The sequence below is a fragment of the Erithacus rubecula genome, assembly GCF_903797595.1.
Source record: "Erithacus rubecula genome assembly, chromosome: 3".
Taxonomy (NCBI): domain Eukaryota; kingdom Metazoa; phylum Chordata; class Aves; order Passeriformes; family Muscicapidae; genus Erithacus; species Erithacus rubecula.
In genome coordinates this window covers 48,390,674-48,411,688 of record NC_136689.1, presented here as the reverse complement: position 1 = coordinate 48,411,688, position 21,015 = coordinate 48,390,674, and the positions used below count along the sequence as shown (strand labels likewise).

Sequence of the window (21,015 nt, the reverse complement as noted above, 5' to 3'; positions counted from 1 at the left end):
AGGGGCTGCAAGGCCCTCCGGCCCTGGAATCCAGCCCCACATCTTTTCCCTGCATATCTCACCCATTAGGTCAGAAGGCACCTGCCTTCTGGGGGCAGTGTTTTAGCCTTGAAGTTAAACTTGTCTGCATTTTTGTATCCCAGATTGTGTCCAAACACTTTTGAAACTGGAAATCTCATGCCTGATAGGGGCTAAAATTGAGGGCAGAAGCACAATTCTGCTTCATGCTGCTTTCCAGGATGAGAACAGTAGTGGGAATATGGGAGATGAGCTTCAGACAAGTTGTCCCCCAGTAGCCAGGGTCCATTCCTCTCCACCCCAGTGGTAGAAGATGTGCTTCTGCTGATGCAGAGCTGGGCTTATCACTACTTTGTTGGGAAACCAGGGCAAGTTGAGTGCCCAGACACACTGGATGGTCAAGAGGAATGACATGTAAGAAGACAGCTTGGCTGCTATCCCCTGTGTAGATGCTTTGTTTTTTAGCTATCTAACCTTAATGAGGTAGCACTTGCTGGCACAACAGTGTGCTGCTTCTCTTTTCAGTTCTATTCTTTCTCTCCTACTATAATGCAGCCTTTTCACCCACAGGCTCATCTACCTCACGTGAAAGTTCATGCTTACTTTGCTCCAGTAACTCCCCCTCCGTCGGTTGGAGGGAGTGGACAGCGCCTCTGCAGATGCTGTATTATCCTCTGACAGTGAGTGCAGCCACACAGAAAATGTTGTTCAAGAATGGGATGGCAAGTCAGTGGAAGGAGTTGGTTTCCTGACAGTTCTTAATGGTGGTGTTTGGTCATCCAATTTTGTGACAAGAAAAGCGTTTTGTTTTTTTTCCAGGTAAAAATCTTGACGTAATGTGCAGCTGTGGATTAAGTTGGTGATGCTTTGGTTTGTATTAGTAACTCCTTCCTTCTGTTGGCATGACAACTGCAGTACCATGTCAAAGGTGTGGGCATTGCAGCGTAGCAGCTACTTGGTGGAAGTTCATGAATTTGGAAGTTAATTTGCATTTGTCAGCACTACTTGGTGTGAAGTTCTGCTGTAACATGGGGCTCAAGGCTGCCACATCAAGGAACTGAGCCTGCTGTTCTGTAATTCACACCACAGATCAAGTATCAGGTTTAAGGACAAATCAGCTTTAGCATATGTTGACCAAAAAATGCAAAGTAATCATAAGCTCTTACAGTGAAACAGCAGCTTGTTCTTTTTCATGATTCAGCTTCATATTTAATTACATAACAGGACATAATAGGTAATGTCAAAAGGTAAGGTAGTACTTGAAGATACCCATAGAACTAGAAATACTTCCCAAGTGTTTTTTGGACTTGGTTCAGTTGAACTCTGCTCGTACAAAGTTCAGTCGACACACATTCTGCCCGATGCCATTGGCCTTGAACGGGGTTGAGAACTCCACTGTGGTAGAGCCTGTGCACTCTGCTGCACCTGCTGCTGCAGCCATCCATGGTGCTTTTGCTAACACCATTCCCACGTCCTCTGGGACACCGCGAGGTGGAAGGAGAGAATGCAGCGCTTCCAGGAGCAAGGGTGTAGCACACATGCTTTTCAAATGAATGGGAAACAGGTTCAGCTACAGAAAACAGGATAGAGCAAGGCATTCAGTTTGGCCCACCCCTTTTAGGGACAAGCATATGGGCTCATCAGTCTGTAAGCAGGAGTTGAACCATACCAAACCTATGTTTCTCAAATGTAGAAAGCCACAATCTTCACATTGGTTAAGAGGCTGTCAACTTCTCAATGATAATGATAAAAATCTATGTATTAACTCTTAAGGCCATGCGTTTTTCAGTGCTAGATGATTAGGTAAACTTTTTTATATTAAGCAATTATCTGAGAGAAACTACTCGACAGTTCAGAAAGCTTTTTTTGTGTAAGTTTGACTTTGTGTGTGTGTTTTAAGAGTTCAGGGCCTGTGTTTACTGAAAATTAAAAAGCAGTTGGAAAAGCTACTACTGGACAGTACAGCCATTTCCCCCCTGCAAATTTTAAATGACTTCTAAAAAGGAGTGAGCATGAACTTCTGTGGCCAGCAATGGCTGGATTGTGTTCATAACTCACAGAGGATAGGGACAGTAAATTAAGACCTCAGCTTTCAGATTAAATTACACCTTAAACTAAAGTACATAGATTTCTTTACTATGACAAACAAATCTGGGCTTCTTCTGCACAGTAGTGGAGTGGCTATTACAATCATACTTAAAAGTTCCATTCAGACACTACTGATCTAATGAGAATTTTAACCAGATTTTATTCTCAGTTGTACCAGGGCAGTCATTGGTACCAATATGTCAAGATGTGTTGCCTTTTGTTGGCTCATTTTTTTTAAGATCATAATAAACCTTGTAAGTCTATTGCATTGAAGATGTACAAAAACAAGTGGAACCTACTCTGATATAGGACACTTAAATAAACAGTCAGCTGATGTCAAACTTGAATTTGTTGGAATTATTTCAAATCTAAGCAAGATTTCTACTAGAAGCAGAAGACCCACGTGAATGCACTGTGTGCAGGATATACTGCAGGGCTGGTTTGCATCCCTTCCTTACCTTGACCTATGATTCTTGCTAGGACAGGTCTTGCAATTAATCTGTTTCTTAACAATGGACTGTCTCTAATGTGGGGAAAAAAAGAAGTAAACAAAAAGAAAAGCACATTTACAAAATTACTGAAAAACATTTATTATACTTGAAATGTATACATCTTATTAAAAAAACAAAAGCCATTTGCTGGTGCCATAATTTAATTCCAATTTCAAGTGAGTTGGACAAACTACTGTACAACTTTCAATATTCTTTAAAATTAGATATTTGGATACTTTCCAATCAAGGATTTTTCCACTTCTATAAAACATTTGGATTTGAATATGGTGTGAGCTAAAAAGACACACGTGTCAGTTCAGGAAAATACTAGGACCAAACAATACCCAAAGATGAACAACTTATAGGCAGAAATGTTTTAAGTACATGAAGTTTTATGTTCAGTGCAGGACAAAAAAAACCCCAACCAAAAATAGCAAAAAAACCTAGGTTTGATGAATTTAAATTTTCAAAATGCTACAGCTTTCAGAAGCTTTTCTGCTAAGCACTTGAGCCAGTTACCACAGGGGAAATCAAAAAGTCAAAGTTGCTTTTTTACATGCTGTAGTATTGGTTTACATGGAACACCGCAGCATAAAAAGCAAACTATTCCCAAGCTTTTAAGCCAGAGATCAAGTTGGAACTTTCCAAAGGCACAGAATAACAGCTCTGAAACTGTCACCTAATACCTCTGGAAATACTCTCCTCTAAGTACCTAACCAATTAAAACTTAATGTTAGCCTAGGAAATGCTGTGCCATGACTTTACAAGACACATCCAAAATATCAAGAAAGCACATTGCCTGTTTCAGAGTAAAGTAAATATTTGGTCATATGAAAGAGGCACTGTAATAGGTGTACAGTATGGATGGATGGAGGGTGCAAGAAGGTCAACTGAAAAGGTAAGAAGAGATTTGTCCAGAATAGAAGTTCCAGCAGGGCATACACCTGCTGGGAAGGAGACTTACAGGGTGTGTATTTAGTGTTTCTCAAGCAATTTATTCAATGCTGCTGAAAGCTATGACAGCCCTGTAGTGCCAGTGGGTCACGTTCCCTCATCAGCATAATTCCACTGAAAACCCCACTTCTCACTGCCAGTATTTTTAAACCCACAATTTTACAAGCAAAGAGTTAACCTGCAGTAGTGCTCTGCAGAGAACCTAGGAAACTAAACATAAAGGATGCATAGGCAATTCTTTTCCATTAAATTCATTAAAGCAAAACACAATTACTTGGTACCCCACAGGATTTATATTATTCCCTCCAGTAAGGTACTATTGATAATGCAGTTTGCTGCATGCATATATTGCATCTGTCTGGGGCTTCTTAAAAGCCCTGTTCTGGATTTACATTTCTTACATACACTCTTATACACAATTTACATGGGAAGCTGTTTTGACAGCTTTACTCTCAAAGACCTGACAACCTGATCACTATCACCTTAACTACTCACCTCCACACAGATTAGCATGTGCTCTGCTAACATCAAAAAATAAAACCAGCGTAAGGTACAAGCACGTAATGGACAAACTGGCACAGAAAGGTAAATGCCCCAAAATAAGTTTACATTCATCTCCAACTGGATACAGATAGCAGAAAAGCAGCACTGCTTTGCTTCTATAAACTGTATCTACTGGCCATAGTTTGCCTTATTTCAGTGAAGGGCAAGCACCTTTGCTTACATTGTCTTCCATGCCTGTACAGAAGCTGTCATGGCATTATGCCTCTCATGAGGACACTTAGCTATGGCAGTGATAAGGAAGTTCACCTATCAAATAGCTCATTAGAAAGGTCATTTTGTTTTCAATATGAAACATCTTATACAGAGAAGTTAGATCCTAAGCTTTTGGATGATCTTCATAATCTTTAGGCAGGACTTCATTCTGCGTTGGACTAGCAGTCTAGCAAGCGCGTGATGTCACTTCAGAATTATATGGAAGCCTTCTCCATTTTCAGCTGAAAAAAACAAAGGCAATGTCAGTCTGTCTTTCTTGAACAGAATCACAGAAATTCAAGCCAATGCACCAAAACACCCAAGTATGAACTTGGTTATGAAAATAAACTCAAAGACAAAAACTTAAAGGTTTCGTACTTGTGCTAAACAAAAATGTTATGATTCATGATTTGCAATTGGTCTTCGAAGAGGGACAGTTTCTGTAGGTAAAGTTTGCAGAGTCAAACTTGTCCACTGATTAGAGCCATTTGCTGGCACCTTGTACCAGAAATAAATTTAAATTCTAAGGAAGAGTGGGATTCAACAACAGCCTACTGAAGATGACTTAACTAGCACAGAAGGAACAGGATGTTATGCTCAGTTCTGCTGACTCTCAGGACTCAGTTAAGATTCAGTTTCTGAACTTCAGAGGTACTACTGCCAGAATTTAATTTTTTTTTTAAACCTATTTTGAAACAATTATTAGCAGCATCACTGTGCAGTGATGGCTGACTGAATTTTACATAAGGTTTGTTAGTGCATCCTGCTCTGGTTCTGAACTGAAAGCTTGGAGAAGAGCCTGAGATGCTACACAGGCTGAAATCTGGCTAAGAGAGGAAGAACTCTGAATATCTTCTGCCACTGTGTATGCAAAACTTTTGTAATTTTTAAAGAAGGCTCCTTGATGGAATAAATAATTAAGTTTTAGACTGTAAGACAACATACCTTTTATTGTGGTGAATAAAAAACAACTCTCATCTTGAAAGTTTTGAACCATCTACAAAAAAAAAGTTTCAAAACCCTCTGAGTATAACCAATGCAAAACACAAAACAAAAACAACCCTAAACAACCCTGATACTAAACACAGCCTTTTGTGAGCAATTGTGTATTTTTGGTTTTGTTTAGCAAGTGACAGGTATACACCAAATTAAAATCCATTACTATTAAAATCCTGCTTTTTACTCTTCTGACAACAAGCTGGGAGCCTGTAACTGCTGACTGTGTATTTGGAAATCAGTGGAGCAGTCACTTAAACAAGCAGAGTTCAACAGTGTTTAAATACTCCCTGCCTTTGAGTGTGCTCAAAATAAATATGTACTAAATAATTGCTGTGGCTTCTTAGCTGCCTCTGTCTTTTCAGTTTCAGTTTAGTCAGGCAGAGGAAGAGTCACATTTAAAGAATCCTTCTTTTATTGTAATGGGAAAAAAACTTGAAATGTCAGAAAATACTAGGGTTGCATTACCAAACAGAAAAAACAGTAACAAATAAGCAAGCTTAAGAAAACCCTCCACTTCCAGTCATAAATAAAATGCTAAGAAAATAAAATTTCAATTACCTGATCACTAACAAGAATATGGATGCCTGTGGGACCCTGTCTGTAAACTTGGTTGATTTGATGCAAAGGAATATTAAATGCCAAAGCAAGCTTGCGTGTGACTTCTGAGGCTGCCATCTCCTCTAAGTAGATTGCATGATAAACTGCAAGAAAAAAATCATTTACATAATCATGGTACTATGGATAACAACAGCTATATGAAAAATGCCTGAATTTGTTTATACTCCGAGCTTTCAAAAATTTTAAAACCTAAAACTTTCAGTTTATTCTCTCCCTGTTCTCACTAAAAGCATGAACTGCCCTAACTTTTCTTTCAGGGAAAAGTCATAAGCACAACTGTGATGGGGGAGGCTTCTATTTGCTCTGAGACTTAAAGCAACTTCCACATTTTTTCCTGTATCCTGCAGAAAAAGGCACAGTCATGTCAAACAGACTTAAAAATGGATCTTTAGAGTCACCTAAAGATGGTGTTGAAAGCAATTTTGTGCAGTCTCAAAATAACCAGGTAATACCTACATCACACTTATATGCCTATGTTGTCACTTTAAACATAGATGTAGATTTTGGTTTTTTGGTAAATAAAGCCTTTTGCAACTCTCTGAATAAACTTTCTACAGATCATCTCAGAGCTGAATGTAACACAGCAAACAGAATAGTAAGACAAAGCAGCTGTTCAGTCTGAAGTTGTATTTACAGTTCTAGATGTTTATTTAACAGTGCAAGAAACCTTTGGCAAACCCAAGTTTGCATATTCTTCTGGCTAAAGATATCCTGAGTGAAACATTTGGCTGCAGCAGCATTTTATTTATAGATCCTCCTCCACCTCAATTCTTGCATGGAAAATCCACAAGCACTATCTGCACTATAGCCTGTGCAGATTTCAGCTGGGAAAGAGGTCTCTTAAAGCCAAGAGCAAGAAAAGAATAATTTCAAATATTCTCTTAATTGCAAGAGTGACATGAATTTATGAATAAACAGTTATGTTTCCATCTGTGTTGAATCAACGGTTGTCAGGAAAATAATACTAAAATCAAGAGCCCATTCATTACTTTTACAAACAAGGCTGTTTTTCCTTGTCCAGGCTCAGTTTTAGTTCAGTTGCACAGAAAATTACAGCAAAACCTAACAGAAAATGGGAAAAAATTGTTTTATTTGCATGTAGCTTTTACATGCACCTACATTTATATGGTTTATACCTTGTCTTTAACAACATGCACAGCTGATTCCAGAGCTCCTTCATTCATGACCATATAATTACAGTTAGTTTTATCAACGGACTGAAAATGCTCAGTGGTTTAACCTTTAGAGGTTTCAGGTTCTGTTTGCTCTGAGCTGTTCAAGCAGCAATACCACTGTGATACAAGTTCCCACAGTCGCTTTGTACATCAGAGCAGCCATTCAGCCACTTCACTGTTGTTTTCCCTTTCCCACCTATGCTGTTTCCCTGCTGTAAGCCACGTGCCGTACCGTATATTGCACCATTGCTGTCTCCGCTGCCTGTGTCTTGGCGTTCCAGTTGTATGCTCCGCAAGGGCTCCTGGCACACGTAGATTGTTAAACGGGGCCTCACAGACCTGCAAGCCAAGGAAATCACACGTCACACAAAAGGCAAATTCCCTGCAAATACAGAGGCTGATAGGCTACAACTGTAGGTTTGTTATGCTAACAGTACACTTGATAAGTTTTTTATCACGGAGCTGAATTTAAACAAAATTTCAATCCATTCAGAACTCCTACACATCAGAGCACGCATCCAGATGCTGCTTGTTGAACTCCTATAACAGGAGTACTGAGTAACAACAGCAATTCTTCCAGGAGAGCCAATGGTACCAAACACCCATTTCAGAAAGAACGAGACATCTGGGATACTGCCTGTGTTAGCACTCAATACCTCAAAAGGCATCAGGTTGTTCTTAGCTCCCCACATGAGCAGTTTTGTGTCTTGGCAATAAATCCATCCACATAAAAGAAACTGGCAGGGCCCAACTGCATTGGTGCAGCCTTACATCCCACCTGCACTTCACTTGGGCCAGGCCTGGAGGTGTGCACAGAAGAGTTTTAAACATATTGCAGAGGCAGATCACACAGGCACCAAGGCCCATCCTAACAGTAACTTCCCAAATCTCCCTGTTCTAGAATCTCCCATCTAAGCCCATTCAGCCTCGAAGTCAGCACATCACCTGGATTTCAGTGCATTATACAGCCGAATTCCATCAGCTGGACCACAGATTTGTACCAGATCTTCTCTTGTCAGCTTTAATAAATCAGCACCTGGACAAACACATGAGGATTTAATGAAGATTGCACGTCAATTCTTTCTAAAATAAACTGTACGTTCATTCAATTCAAGAGTGCCATGACAAAAATGGAATTTGGGACACAGAAATAAGTAAAATTCAGACCAGGCTCCAGTGAGTGCTAAATAAATCAACCTGTTTTCCAAAGGTGGTGAGTTACAGTTTATAGTGTTTACAGCTTTGAAACTGTACAAATCTGCAAGGCACACAATTTCGGGGGAGAGAGATGACTGTTCTCGAGACAGTGATTTTTGCTGGCACACAGGGTAGTGTATTTTGAACACAGGCAAAATACAGAGCAAAAATATTCCATGGATTGTCATGCAGTGAATTCTCTCAGACATTCAACTACCCATCCATCACTTCCTCTGTGCACTTAAGTTATGACAATGCACTTGTGTATAGAAGGTGCTGCTGAAGCAAAAAGAGATCTGAGAAGCAGCCTGAGTGTCAACAAAGAAAACAACACTCTGAAATATCAGTCACTGTAATAGATGAGAGGGAAAACAGGAAAAAAATCATCTTTATGCATGAAGGTTCTCCACAGACTATCCAGGAATGCACAAATAAAAGCCAGTAAAATTAATTTATCATAGCCCTGAAATACTATAGGGAACAAAAAACCAAACACAGACCTGAGGTAGTATAATGTAAGTCATATGTACTACACCTCTTGCTTAAAAAAAGAAAAATGCCAGCTAGCTAGTACTTCACTTTTATAAAGACAATAACAAAAAAGAAGAAAAGTTTTACAAAACTTGGTACTGAAATTTATTGAGAAAGCTCAGCAACCTTCACACAAGAAGCACGTGTCAAAAAACTAACCACTAGCAGAAGAATAAATATTCCCAGAGAAAAAGCCTGGAAAGGGAATCCTGACAGAAGCATGAGCTAAGCCAAGAGGCAGAGAGCTAACATCATTCACAACATTGTCACTAAAGGAAAAGGAATTTACTTATGCTAAGTACTGTGTCATGCCACCCTTTGCACAATTCCATGAAACACTGAAGAAGCAAACAGCAAAACACAGCCCCACAGAGTCCATCTATTGCCATTTATTGCATTCTGAGATGCACTGGGAACTGCATTGCTCTTTAACAAAGCTCTTACAGCACATTAGTAAATAAATATGCATAAATATCTATACCATAATATTCTTAGAGAACTTTTTTCCCCACACAGAACCTGCTCAGTAACACAAAGAAAGAAAAAAAGTAAACTATAGATACCTGAGAAATTTGAAAAAAGCCTTGTATAGGCAGAGAACCTATTCTTCAGCAACCATTGCTGAGTTTCCTGGATTGTGGCTGAAGGATGAAGCTGCTGTAAGAAATGAGAATGGATACGGTAATTTGGATACTAAAAAACCCAAACAAAACCTAAGCAATAACCCAGTTTAACCCTTTTTTAGGACCTATTAAAACCAAGTGTAAATCAAATATTCTGACACAGCTATACCAATAAACTTTTAATCAATAACAGAAAGCAAACACTCACATCTCCTGACCCTTGAGAGGTTCCATCTCCTTGATGATTTGGGGAAGAAGAATTGCTACAGATTAAAAAACAAAACGCAGCATTACTAGAATTCTATAAACCAAAATATTTAAACACAGTTGAAAATTAACTTGAAATTTCCAAAACAATAAACATCACAGTTGAAAGAATTAAAATATTGCAACTTGTTAAACTTAAGAGAAAGACAATTCCACAGTATACGGATCAGATCCCACCCCTCTCAATATTTTTTGGATGAAGTGCAGGTTTGGTTACAGGAGTTTAATTAATGCCTCAATAAAAAATGTTTTCATTAAGGTAATTTTTGTTGAAAAGCTTTTGAAGATATTTGTTGGGGCTTTTTCTTGCAAATTATACTAACTGTGTTACATACTAACTGTGTATGATGGAAATGAAGACTGATCTTACTGAAAGAGGCTAAAAATAGTTTCCATAGACAAGGACTAAATTACAATAGTGAAAAGGTAAAGTATTTGCTATATGACAAAGGACAAGAAGTTGTTTTAAAAAATGTATAGTAAGAAAGAAAGATGGTGAGGCAGAAGTAATTACCTAATAACTGAACCATGTGATACAAATATCATACTCTAAAATGAATATATAGGTCAAAACAATATCCCAATTCCCCACTGGAAACAGAACACAGCTGAATTTACTCAGAAAACATTTTGAACAAGTCTGATTAAAATGTTGCCTTTAACGGGGATACAGAATAGAAACCTACCTGTCTGGGACACTGTAGGTGTTATGCTGAGCAGAGGTGAAAGTTGGAGCAGGAGTAGGACTGTTGTTTACAAATGTTGTAGGAGTATCAGGCCATGGTGAGCACTGAAAATGAAGAATTAAAACTTAAGTTTCTTTTGACAGTACCTTTTTTACTCTGATGCACACTTTTGTCATTTATAGCCAGGGTTTTATGCACAGAGTATTCTGATTTCCACTTCCAAATAAAGACTCCCTCTATCCCACACATTACATGCAGATATTCCAGGTAAAAATCAGCTCTTTTTTGTCTTATTCTTTTATGAAGACTTCTATTTATACTGTCGTCTCTTTTAAAAAATGAAGGCATTATTGGTGAAAGTGACAAAAGACCTGTACACACTATTCAGTTTAAACCAAAACAAACCAACCCCCAGCCACCTGCTGGAAAAAATGTCTTTTATCCTGTACAGGATGAAAGGGCTGTTTAAACTGCAGGGACAATGACGCAAAAAACGTGTTCCATAATAGTAAGTAAAACTATGAAGCTAGATTGCTTGTGGATAAATTGAACGTGTCTCCTGAGAGCAATAAATACAAACAGAATTTTCAATAGAAATTCTTTGAATTCAATATTTTTTATAATTTACTGCAGGACTAAAATTACATTTACTTACATGGACTGATTTTTCTGAACTGCTTGATAAACTGGAATTTTTTTAAATAAGCTTAAGTCATCACAATTATATGATAAAACAGCTGTGCGATTTTGTCAGTCTTTTTTGGGGTATTTTTTAAAATCATCATGAAGAAGCTTTTTGAAACAAGGCTACCTTTAGGGCTTCCAACGGTACTAAAAATCCAGTATTTTTAAGAAAAAGAAAAACCAAGCAAAAGAAAGCAGCCCAAGATCGGGTATGCTAAGACCATGCCTATTAGAAACAACAAATATTCCTGATATACTTATCATGTACCAGCTAAATAGCTTGTAAGAAATTTCCAGACTTATATCACAACCTTGTAGAACAAGCTGGAGGGAAACAACTATGATTTAATAACAATGGAAACTTTGTTTCAACAATTTTGCATTGAAAAATCCTTCCCCGATCTGGAAGAAACTAAATAAGGGCAATACCAGCTGCCCACCAGCAGCCACCTTCTGTAACAGTTAGCAACATTTCTGTGCTGGACCCCAGTCCTTACTTGTCAGTGTAAGATGGCAAGCTCCCCAGCATGGCACATGGAATCAAAATAAATTTGTCTTGCACAAAAATACCTTAAAAATGAGGAACTTTCTTTATCTACCCAAGACTTGACTCAAACCAGCATTTTTGTTAGCCACCGTGTCCACAGTCTTTGATTATGTGGTCAAAGCCATCCTTTGGGCTTCAAACAGTGTACTCACACAGAGCATGCTCCTCTATGACCTGGTAGTGTGACACATTCCTCCTCCTGTATATTCCCACCTGTTGTCTCTCTTCTCATGCTCATTTAATGTTAACCTCAAAGATGTTCCATCAGGTAGTTAGAACTAGCCTTCATTTCCTAAATGAGAGATCCAAAGCTGCAATTTTAAAATAAAAGCTCTACAAAGTAGCATTAACTTTGTTCTTCTGAAATACTTTGAAAGTGCAATTAAAATTCTTTAATTTTGTGACATTGTCTTCCTATGTTTTAATCCAAGATGTTCATGTGGACACACAGATGCACATCCTTGTGTTTCACATCCTTGGCCACCATTCCCATACAAGATTCTAGCTACCATATATTTAAATTCAGGGGCAGAGAAGAATGCAGTGGTGCCAGAGAACACCTTTTGAGGTACTGTAGCTGCTGTTTCTGTCCTTCAAACACAGCTGAACTTTTTCACAACAAAGCTCTGGGTTTAAAACCAGGAACAAGCACATTTGAAGTATTCAGAGAAATTAAATTCCAACCCAAAGCAAGCAGCCTTTCTTCTCCCATAAACATGCTTTCCTACCTTGTCTCCTATTCCAGCAAAAACACCACCAACTATCCACTGAGACTCAAAAGAAAAAATAAACAGTAATTGTAATACTACTGCAACACATCTATTGCCTCTGTTCTCCTTGTTTCTGTCTTATAGGTTGGGGAGGGAAAAATGAGTATTTGAGCACTGAGATACTTAATTCTGAAAGGCTCAAGGAACAAGAAAGTCTTCCAGCAATTAATCTGAGCTGATTATGCTTTTGGAATCACTCTCGTGGACAAATGTCCTGTGCTTCACAAACTGAATTAAGCAAATGCCTGGCCACCAAATCCATTAGCACTACAAAAACTATGCAAGGATGTGGGTTTTTTTTTCTAACATCCTGAATGATGATTCTGGATGAGGGGGATGAGGGGTACAAGGGGAATGGATCACAGAAAGTGGTTCTGTTTCCCTGAAAAAGCACCTGCCATTGTCACTGTCGGAGAGAACACTGGACTCCATCCTTGTGGACTGATTAATCAGGATATTTCTTATATTCCTAAGCCAAAACTGAATTAACCAAAGGACATTCAGGAAGCTAATGATACTAATACATAAGTCCCTCATCAGTAGAGACAAACCTAGGAGAAAATGTCACAAGGATGGCTCTGTAAAGAGCCATCACAGACCAGAAAGAAGATTGGTATTATATCTTTGCCTGTAATAAGCAATTAATATATACTGATGAATTTACCAAGATCACGTTTTCGAGGTCTCAAGACTAAATGCCCTCCAGAACTGGCACACTGATACAATACTACTGATACTACTTTATTCCAGAAACTGTGACTTATTTCTAAATGTGTATTAATTCAGAAGGAGAAAACTATTTTGGTTTCATATGTTTAACAGCCTTCTCTAATGGCCATGAATGAAATTTTACTGAGTTATAAAGAAATATAAGAGATCTTTCTACATATGATTTATCAGATTTAAGATATATAGCATTTAAACGAAGAACATTCCAAACTGCAGAGGAATTGCAAAATCTCAAGTTATTCTAAGCCATGGTTTAATGTAATATCACTTCCTACCTCCAATAAACTGGAATCTGCCCAGATTTGTGCCTTACAAGAAAGTAAAGCTAAACCTTGGCAAAGAGCTCCATACTATATTCAAAGACCAAATAAACATGAAAGCAAAATACAAATACCAAAATACAGTAAGTCTCATTTGTTCTCCAATTTAGACTTGATATATACTTGGGCACACACCATCTCCTTAGAGGATAAAGCATCAATTTTCTTATACATGGTATGGAGCTTTTTCAGTCTTTCATGTCTACAACTTAACATTCCAATTCATTTCAAGGTCTATACCTTGAAGTCTTTAAACTTCCATGTACTGTATAATCAGCTCTATCAAGAAAAAAATGACCATTTGACCAAGTTCAATAAATTTGTAGTTTATATATTCAAGCTTATGACACACAAAACACAGTACTATAAAAATCAACCAAAACACCACAGACAGAAAAAAGTGCAAAGGCCCAACTACCACAACACAATTTTTCCTGCTTTTACAAATTCAAAGCAGGGGAAAGAAACCAGTGGGGTTTTTTTCCCCTTTTTCATTAGATAAGAACTAACTTCTATATAAGAAGAGAGAGGAATACTAAGTCCCTCCTTCATAAAGTGGCCACTGAATGAAGGTCACATATATGTAAACATCCACTCAGGTCCAGAAGGCAAGGCTAATTTTGTAGCTTTTTATATCTACAGAAAAAGTTAATGTTCCATAATGTGACGAGTCTAATGAGCAGTTCAACTGTGTCCTGTCTGTCTGGACAACACTGAGATAAACACTGCAGAAACTACAGTGAATGCACTGAATTTTGATACATCATGTGAATTCAGAGAAGTAATGGAAAAGCTTACCTAGACAGCATTCTTATGAAAGTAAGTGATAAGGAAAAGATAGTAGTTAGGGAAAAAACCCCTGTGATTCTTTGAAAGGACAGAAGAGCAGAGCAGAATGACCATTCATTCCACTGACCATTCCACTGACCATCACAGGAAGAAAGTGTCACCAAATTCCTTACATTATGTTAGCAAGTCATATGAATTAAATTGGAAAGAAAACATTAGTTTCAATGTTTTCTGAAGGAAGCATAGTAAGAAACTGATCTGTCCAAATCCAATTGTGACTGAGCTGGAAATAATCACATAGGAAGAAAAAAAAAAAAAAAAAAAGAATAAGCAGCAGCAAAATATTGTAATATCTACCAGATAGAATCTTGGAGGGGTAAAATTAAAAAGCCAACATACCAAATGAGATGTAAAAAGCAAGTAATGAATAGTCAGGTTAGGTGTAGCAAGGTAAGGTAAGAATTCACAGCTTTAAAAACAAAGAGAACTATAGACTGGATCAATATAAATTTCTGGAATTCAAGAAAAGGTAACAGAGCACTATTTCTAGGCAACTTGTAAGCAACACTGACTAAGGAACTTAGTTCTCATCTAGTAAAAATACATTCCAAACAATTCCGGTTTGGCTCTTTTTTCTGTAATAGAGCTACAATTCCTACAGGACATGTGAAGTAAAAAGATCCATCATATAGAAATATATGTGAAACAGTGTCCATCTTGTACTTAAACGTAGGGAAACAGGTCTTCACTTTTTTGTGTCTCAGCACCTCTGTGACAACAGTACTGCACTTATGGAACACTTGATCTGCACATCTGAGGGAAGTCTGGAAACAGCCAAGGCTTCCAATGGCCACATTTGAGAAGACAAATTTACAAGGACAGAATTGCTTTAAGTAGAAACATTTATCATCCCTGTCCATATTTACAGAGCCCACAAAAATAAGCCTGTCTGGTGACAAGAGAAAAAGGTCAATGAATTTGCCTTCAAGATGTAGATCAGATACTCCTTTTCTACATCAAGCACCAAGTTTTACATTCAGCTTCTATAGCTAAAATCAGTACTGAGTGCATAGCAACAACCAAGGTTTTACTACAAATATAGAAAAATAGTGTTTCTTGGTATTTTTTTATGGGCTTGGTGATTTCTAATAATTTTGCTAATGATAAAAATCATTGTAATGATGAAAATACCATTCATTGAAATTGGCAAACAACACCAAGTTAGCAAGGCTGAAAAGATTTCATCCAGTGTGGATAAAATTCAGAATGGTCTCGACAAACTGACCAAATTATCTCAAGACAGCATTTTATTGCAGGCAAATGAGAAACAGGAATAGTGAGCTGCGTGAGAACTGGAAAGCTGTACATAGCTGCTATTCAAAATAGGCTGTAGGTCATTATCCTTTGTTTGCTTTGGGAAAGACATCAGAAGTCGAATACTGTCCTATCAAAGCTCTTCTTCACTACAAAAAAGGTAATATAGAATTAAGGTAATTTACAGAAGCTTTGTATTCCAAGAGATTGTTAAGGAAAGGTTAGACAACCTCTTGGTATGATTTAGCTACAGTTTGTCCTACTCTGGACAACGGATTTGCCTTATCTAGTTAAAAATACCTTTCTCTATTATTCTTCCTATCAGCAACAGTCATTCAATGACTTGACATTGAAATACTTGTAACAGGAGGAGAAAAGAAAAATCACAGAAAGCCCTCTAAGGACAAGCTTCAAAAGATGCTTTATAAGCAAAAGTGATAAAAGTCTGTTGTCTCCCGCCTCTCCCTCAGGGCCAGCTGGAACAAGTAAAAGAATGCACTGCCAAAGAATCATAAAGATGCACTTTAAAAGAAAGAATAAAAACCAAAAAACCAACAGCCAAGAACAGCAGAACATAAATTTAGACAGCTCATTGCACACAATAGTTTTGGGTGCACAAAACAAAAAATCCAAATGTCCTCCAAAGAACCCATCTGACTAACATTGCTTATTCCTTCCCACCCCTTTACATGGGTTATAAAGAACAAGAGGCATACACTGAAGTATTTTATAACCTAAACATAAAACCTTGTATTTCACTTTCACAGATCACAAATACAAACCAAATCATGCCTGAGGGACAGGAGTCAGAGTCATTGTTTAAGCACTGCTGGGAAAGAGCTTCAGCACAGTATGCCTGTTCAAAGAATAGTCAAATTACGTCCTTTCACAGTCATGTTATTAATTGACATTTAAACTTGCCAAATGAAAGATGTGGAATTGCTCCTCCTTAAGGAACAGCATTTAAGAAATCTAAATTGCCAACCCTTGGCAGGATGACTGCATGGGACATATGCCAAGGCAGGGCACAGCATATACATCAGATTCCCTCTGAGGTGCACAGATAGAGTTAACACAGATCATGAAGATGAGCTGACTCTGCTGAACTGCATTGAACCTGCTTGGAGTACAGTATGTAGATGGCTACAGGAAAAAAATCACTAACAACCATCTGAAACATGACAAGGCTTTTTAAAAATATTGATGTACATGAAAACTTCTACTGAATATAAGTACAAATAGGAACAAACCACTAAATATCCTGTTCTTACTTCCACTAATTATACATGTATAGCAAAGCAAAATGCTATTTCATTTAAAGCCATATAAAGTGAAAGCTCAACTCAAGTTACACAGTCCCTCTGCAACAATTTAAGTGTTAGATTTAGGAAGGATTCCTTTGCTGAAAGCAAAGATGGAGTAATTGGGATATACAGAAGTGAATAAAATTAAGACACAGCAATCAAAGTATTTTTATATAATTGAAGTTTCTCCTATATCTAACACTGCATAAGGTATCTTGCATAATCAAAAGGTAAGCAGAAGTCCCTTACACTGCCTCTCTTTGCCAGAGAATCACCGTAGTCTGCTGGCAAAGTCCGCTTGCTGGACTTTTTCTGCTCATGTTCAACTGCTTCTTCAATTATAGGCTCAAGCCTCATCTGGACAAACACCAAAGATGTGGATCAATTTCTTTTCATTATACAGTGAGGAAAGATCTAAAAACCTTTTAAAAACTTGTCTATTTAGAAAACTGCATAGAACTCACTGATGATTAAATAAAAAAACCTAATGAGGCTCTGGCCATAAATTTAGTAATCTCTGAAAAACAGACTTTGAAGCTCAAATTTGATAAATAAACTTTAAGAGTCTCCCCCCTCCCTTTTGTTTTTTGCTTTTCAGCCGCAAGATTTTGAAATCTGTATCAAAAGTCTTGCTCAAGGGTTCAGTACAGTTAGTCAAACAGTGTTCAATTGAAAATGTGTTTTAATACAGCATCTAATGAGTATCTAAATCCAAGTTTACAAAAAAAAAAAAAAATCTAAAAATTGAATGTTGCTGCTGGACAAGTTTGTCAAATAAATATTTATCTCTATGCAGAACTAATTCTCCCCAAAACCTTCCAAGGCTGCAGCTAAGTAATGTGCTGTATCTTTGTATATGCTCCTCAATCAGCTGATGCAATTTTATTTTGTTACCTCTGTAAGAACTGTGGTGTCATATGAAGGCTGATACTTCTCTTTTTCATGTGCAGTTCGCTTTTCCATCTTTTCTCTGTCTGTTTTCTGTTTTCTGTCTGCTCCCTTGGGCTAAAAATGAACAGTTATGTGAACATGAACACAAGTGGAAAATGGATTTATAATTGAAATCTAATCTCAGACATGAACCATTACAAGCAGTAGTATAATGATTTCCTGTATCTTTATAAGAACTTAGAGACTTAAGAGTCTGTTTTCTAATTTTACCTTAAAAACTTTGATTTGACAACTGGCTGAATGCAGATGATCCGTATATTCTCCATTTTCAGTCTGTTTAAAAGTGTCAACCTGAATCCTAAAAGGAACTCCTTTCTCTCCTCCATGTTTACGAGGGGTAAATTCAGTGCTGATACAATGTACCTGAAAAAAACAACGACCAATCAAAAAGGACCCTCAGAAACATTTCAGGCATAAACTTTAGTATATGTTACCTACATCACATGAACAATTTTTTGTAAAAATATAGCAAAACCATAAAAGGTCACTGACTGGAAGAGTATTTCATCTCATGCACCCTCATCTCAGAGTATTTTCAAACATGTCCAACTCCTTTAAAAGTCCACAGACCTTTCAATCAATGTGTAATTGCTTCAGCTGCTACATCAGAATGAACACTGTTTATAAGCTATAAAAACCCCTTAAGGGTATCTAATGAGAAAATCGGTGCAATAGAAGGAATTATGAACAATCTCGCTGGAGAGTGCTCTGAACTGCTTCTTTACGGAATTTTAAGCAAGCCTTTAGAATAACTGAACTATACTGGCATAATATCAGTTCCATTTTCAGTCTGTTATAATTTCTTCTAAGGAAATGCATAAACAAAACTATTCCATACTTTATCTCTCAGATCTTCAAAAAGACTACATTGTAGCAATTATGTAACTCTTACTATGAAAAGTATCTTTTATTGTACTAGATCAAAGTTAATTTACCAACAAAACAGAATTTAATCTATTTTGACAGAGTAAGAAATGTAGCTACCTGAAACTTTACAGCTATACTTTTTAAAAACAAAATCAGACCTGAGAGAGTAAGCAATGCGAATATGAACATTCCATCTAAATAATTTCCAAAGAAATTATTCCAAAGAAAGCATGCTCAGTTTCCCTGAATATCAAATACACAAATAATACACAACTAATACTAGAAGGAAGCCTACTGACATAGTAAGAAGCATCTGAGTTATTTAAAACCCTTTTCTTGTAGGACAAACTTTTAATTTTGTATCCTTAAGCCAAGCTTCTGCTGAAAGTAGTAGTAAGAGTTACTGAGAGAGATGTAAGTTAATTCTCATACTTCTTACAATTAAATATTTTAACTATAACAGCTTTCTTCAAAGAGCTTTTTGAAAGCTTTTTATTTAAATTTTTCTATAGACCAAATTAAATAGAAAAACCTTACAAGGGACTCCAACAGACCTATCAACCCATGTTTTTTCATCAAGATGGCATTTAATGGCCATCCCACAAATAATAAACCAAGAACCTTTGTAGTTGAAGTATACTGCTGTTTGTGACCTGAAAGGCACCAAACAGAGACATCCAGTTAAATAAAGTTTCAAACCTGAATAAAAGCAGATGTACATTTTGTTGGATCCCATAAAAATTCAACTGCGTTGAGCTGGCTTGGATTTGTCTTGATATCAATGACACCAACAGACATTGGAATATCTATTAAAATAAGGAGCATATATTTCAGAACAATCATACAGCAAGCAAACATCATAAATAAATCATAATATAAGGTTACCAACAGCATACACCAGGTAGGATGGAAAAATGTGAGCTTTAGTGCCATGACCAGTTTCTTAGGACTGATACAAAGAATATTAGTAGATTCGATATACACAGTACTCAAGGTTTCGGCTGCTTTTTCATTCTCCTCCCCTGCTGCCACCCCTGAGGTTACGCCCCAAAAATTATCAAGTTATGCAAAGTACAGAAACCATGTTTGGTTTTTTTCACAATCTAATAGAGAAAGTTACTTCTGTTTATGTTCTCCTAATCACTGCAACACTTAGCAATCAAAATTAGAAACATCTTTAAACATGTATGGCTGCAGAGTTGCTATCTTACTTTTATAGCACTTAAAAGTTTAAAAAGAATGTGGAAGTAGCAAGAATGTTTTTATTCAAAACACACACTATGACAAAGCAGCATCCAGAAATCTGGTCTGTGCTTTTTCATCAGCCTCAACATAAATGTGATAGATTTAAATTTGGAAATTGAATTCCATACAGTGGCAACAAACAGAAAACAATTATACCTAAGTCGAGCAGTCTGTCCCCAGGGCGGTTCCACTTCCAACCCTCTAGCTGCTGGTGCTCTGTGTACTGCAACCTTCTGTCATGGAATACAACTCTTATAATACTCTAACAAAGAAGAAAACAAGCCTGTATGAGCCACAGAGTCGCTACACGTTTAGAAACAGCCTAAAGATAAATATTAAAACATTCCAAAATAGCCACAGTGCCAATAAATACGTATTTACAGCAAAAATTTGGCAAACATCAGTATCCCAAAATATTCCAAAACAGAGAAAAAGAACTGAGCAGCAGGATATACCCAACAATGTGGTAAAAATGCAAGGGAGAGTTACATCTGACTGGATACTCTAAAAGTCACTATGAATTACACACAGTGAACTAACTCAGCAACACTGGCAGCACAGTATCAAACTATGTAGGCAACACCAAATTATTTTAGAAAGCAAACACCAAAGTTTAATTTATTATGAAAAGTGATGAATATTATTTCATCATTTTTCCACTGGGAGTTCTGTAAACTTCTGTAGGACATTTTAAGAAATAAAATAAGGAAATTCCCTTCCTAGTACTTATAAGATACTTACAAAAAAATCTATTATTTTACTTAATAGAATTAAAAAGTTACAAACTTTCTCAACTACTCTAGATGAAATATTCATCCAGAACAACAACATGATTAACTTTATTCAGCTAGAGGCAATTATCTAATAATACCTATTGGGCAGTTTTGGTACTGCAAAATGAATGCACGTATAAAGAAATTTGTTATGCAGAGGCTGGAAAAATATTGTACACACTGACTGTTACCCAACAAATAGAATGTAGACAGATTTATGGGGGTTTTTTTCCCTATTATTCTAGTCTTTCTTGTATTAACAGCAGCTAAAACTATCCATAAAACCCAAGAACTTTTAAATGGAGTGCCTCTTCAAGAT

General features: G+C 37.1%; 2 protein-coding genes across 5 annotated transcripts in view; one reads left to right on the top strand and one right to left on the bottom strand.

Annotated features, from left to right (window-relative positions):
* Window positions 1-2,453, top strand: part of FBXL2 (F-box and leucine rich repeat protein 2) — a 47,447-nt gene extending 44,994 nt beyond the window's left edge. For both annotated transcript variants that reach the window (XM_079300241.1, XM_079300242.1), the window contains exon 15: window positions 589-2,453. In XM_079300241.1, the coding sequence (XP_079156367.1) occupies window positions 589-696 (108 nt within the window). In that variant the 3' untranslated portion in view covers window positions 697-2,453. The remainder of the gene's footprint in view (window positions 1-588) is intronic.
* A 218-nt stretch (window positions 2,454-2,671) lies between these two features.
* The window catches only part of UBP1 (upstream binding protein 1), a 35,006-nt gene continuing 16,662 nt past the window's right edge, over window positions 2,672-21,015 (bottom strand). The window contains exons 4-16 of one of the 3 annotated variants that reach the window (XM_079300205.1): window positions 20,080-20,185; window positions 19,378-19,484; window positions 18,022-18,174; window positions 17,755-17,865; window positions 17,110-17,217; window positions 10,404-10,507; window positions 9,659-9,713; window positions 9,391-9,484; window positions 8,045-8,135; window positions 7,332-7,438; window positions 5,865-6,007; window positions 5,253-5,304; window positions 2,672-4,549 (exon numbers count right to left, since the gene is read on the bottom strand). In XM_079300205.1, the coding sequence (XP_079156331.1) occupies window positions 4,512-4,549; window positions 5,253-5,304; window positions 5,865-6,007; window positions 7,332-7,438; window positions 8,045-8,135; window positions 9,391-9,484; window positions 9,659-9,713; window positions 10,404-10,507; window positions 17,110-17,217; window positions 17,755-17,865; window positions 18,022-18,174; window positions 19,378-19,484; window positions 20,080-20,185 (1,269 nt within the window). In that variant the 3' untranslated portion in view covers window positions 2,672-4,511. The remainder of the gene's footprint in view (window positions 4,550-5,252; window positions 5,305-5,864; window positions 6,008-7,331; window positions 7,439-8,044; window positions 8,136-9,390; window positions 9,485-9,658; window positions 9,714-10,403; window positions 10,508-17,109; window positions 17,218-17,754; window positions 17,866-18,021; window positions 18,175-19,377; window positions 19,485-20,079; window positions 20,186-21,015) is intronic. The other 2 variants (XM_079300206.1, XM_079300207.1) reach the window with 2 other exon arrangements.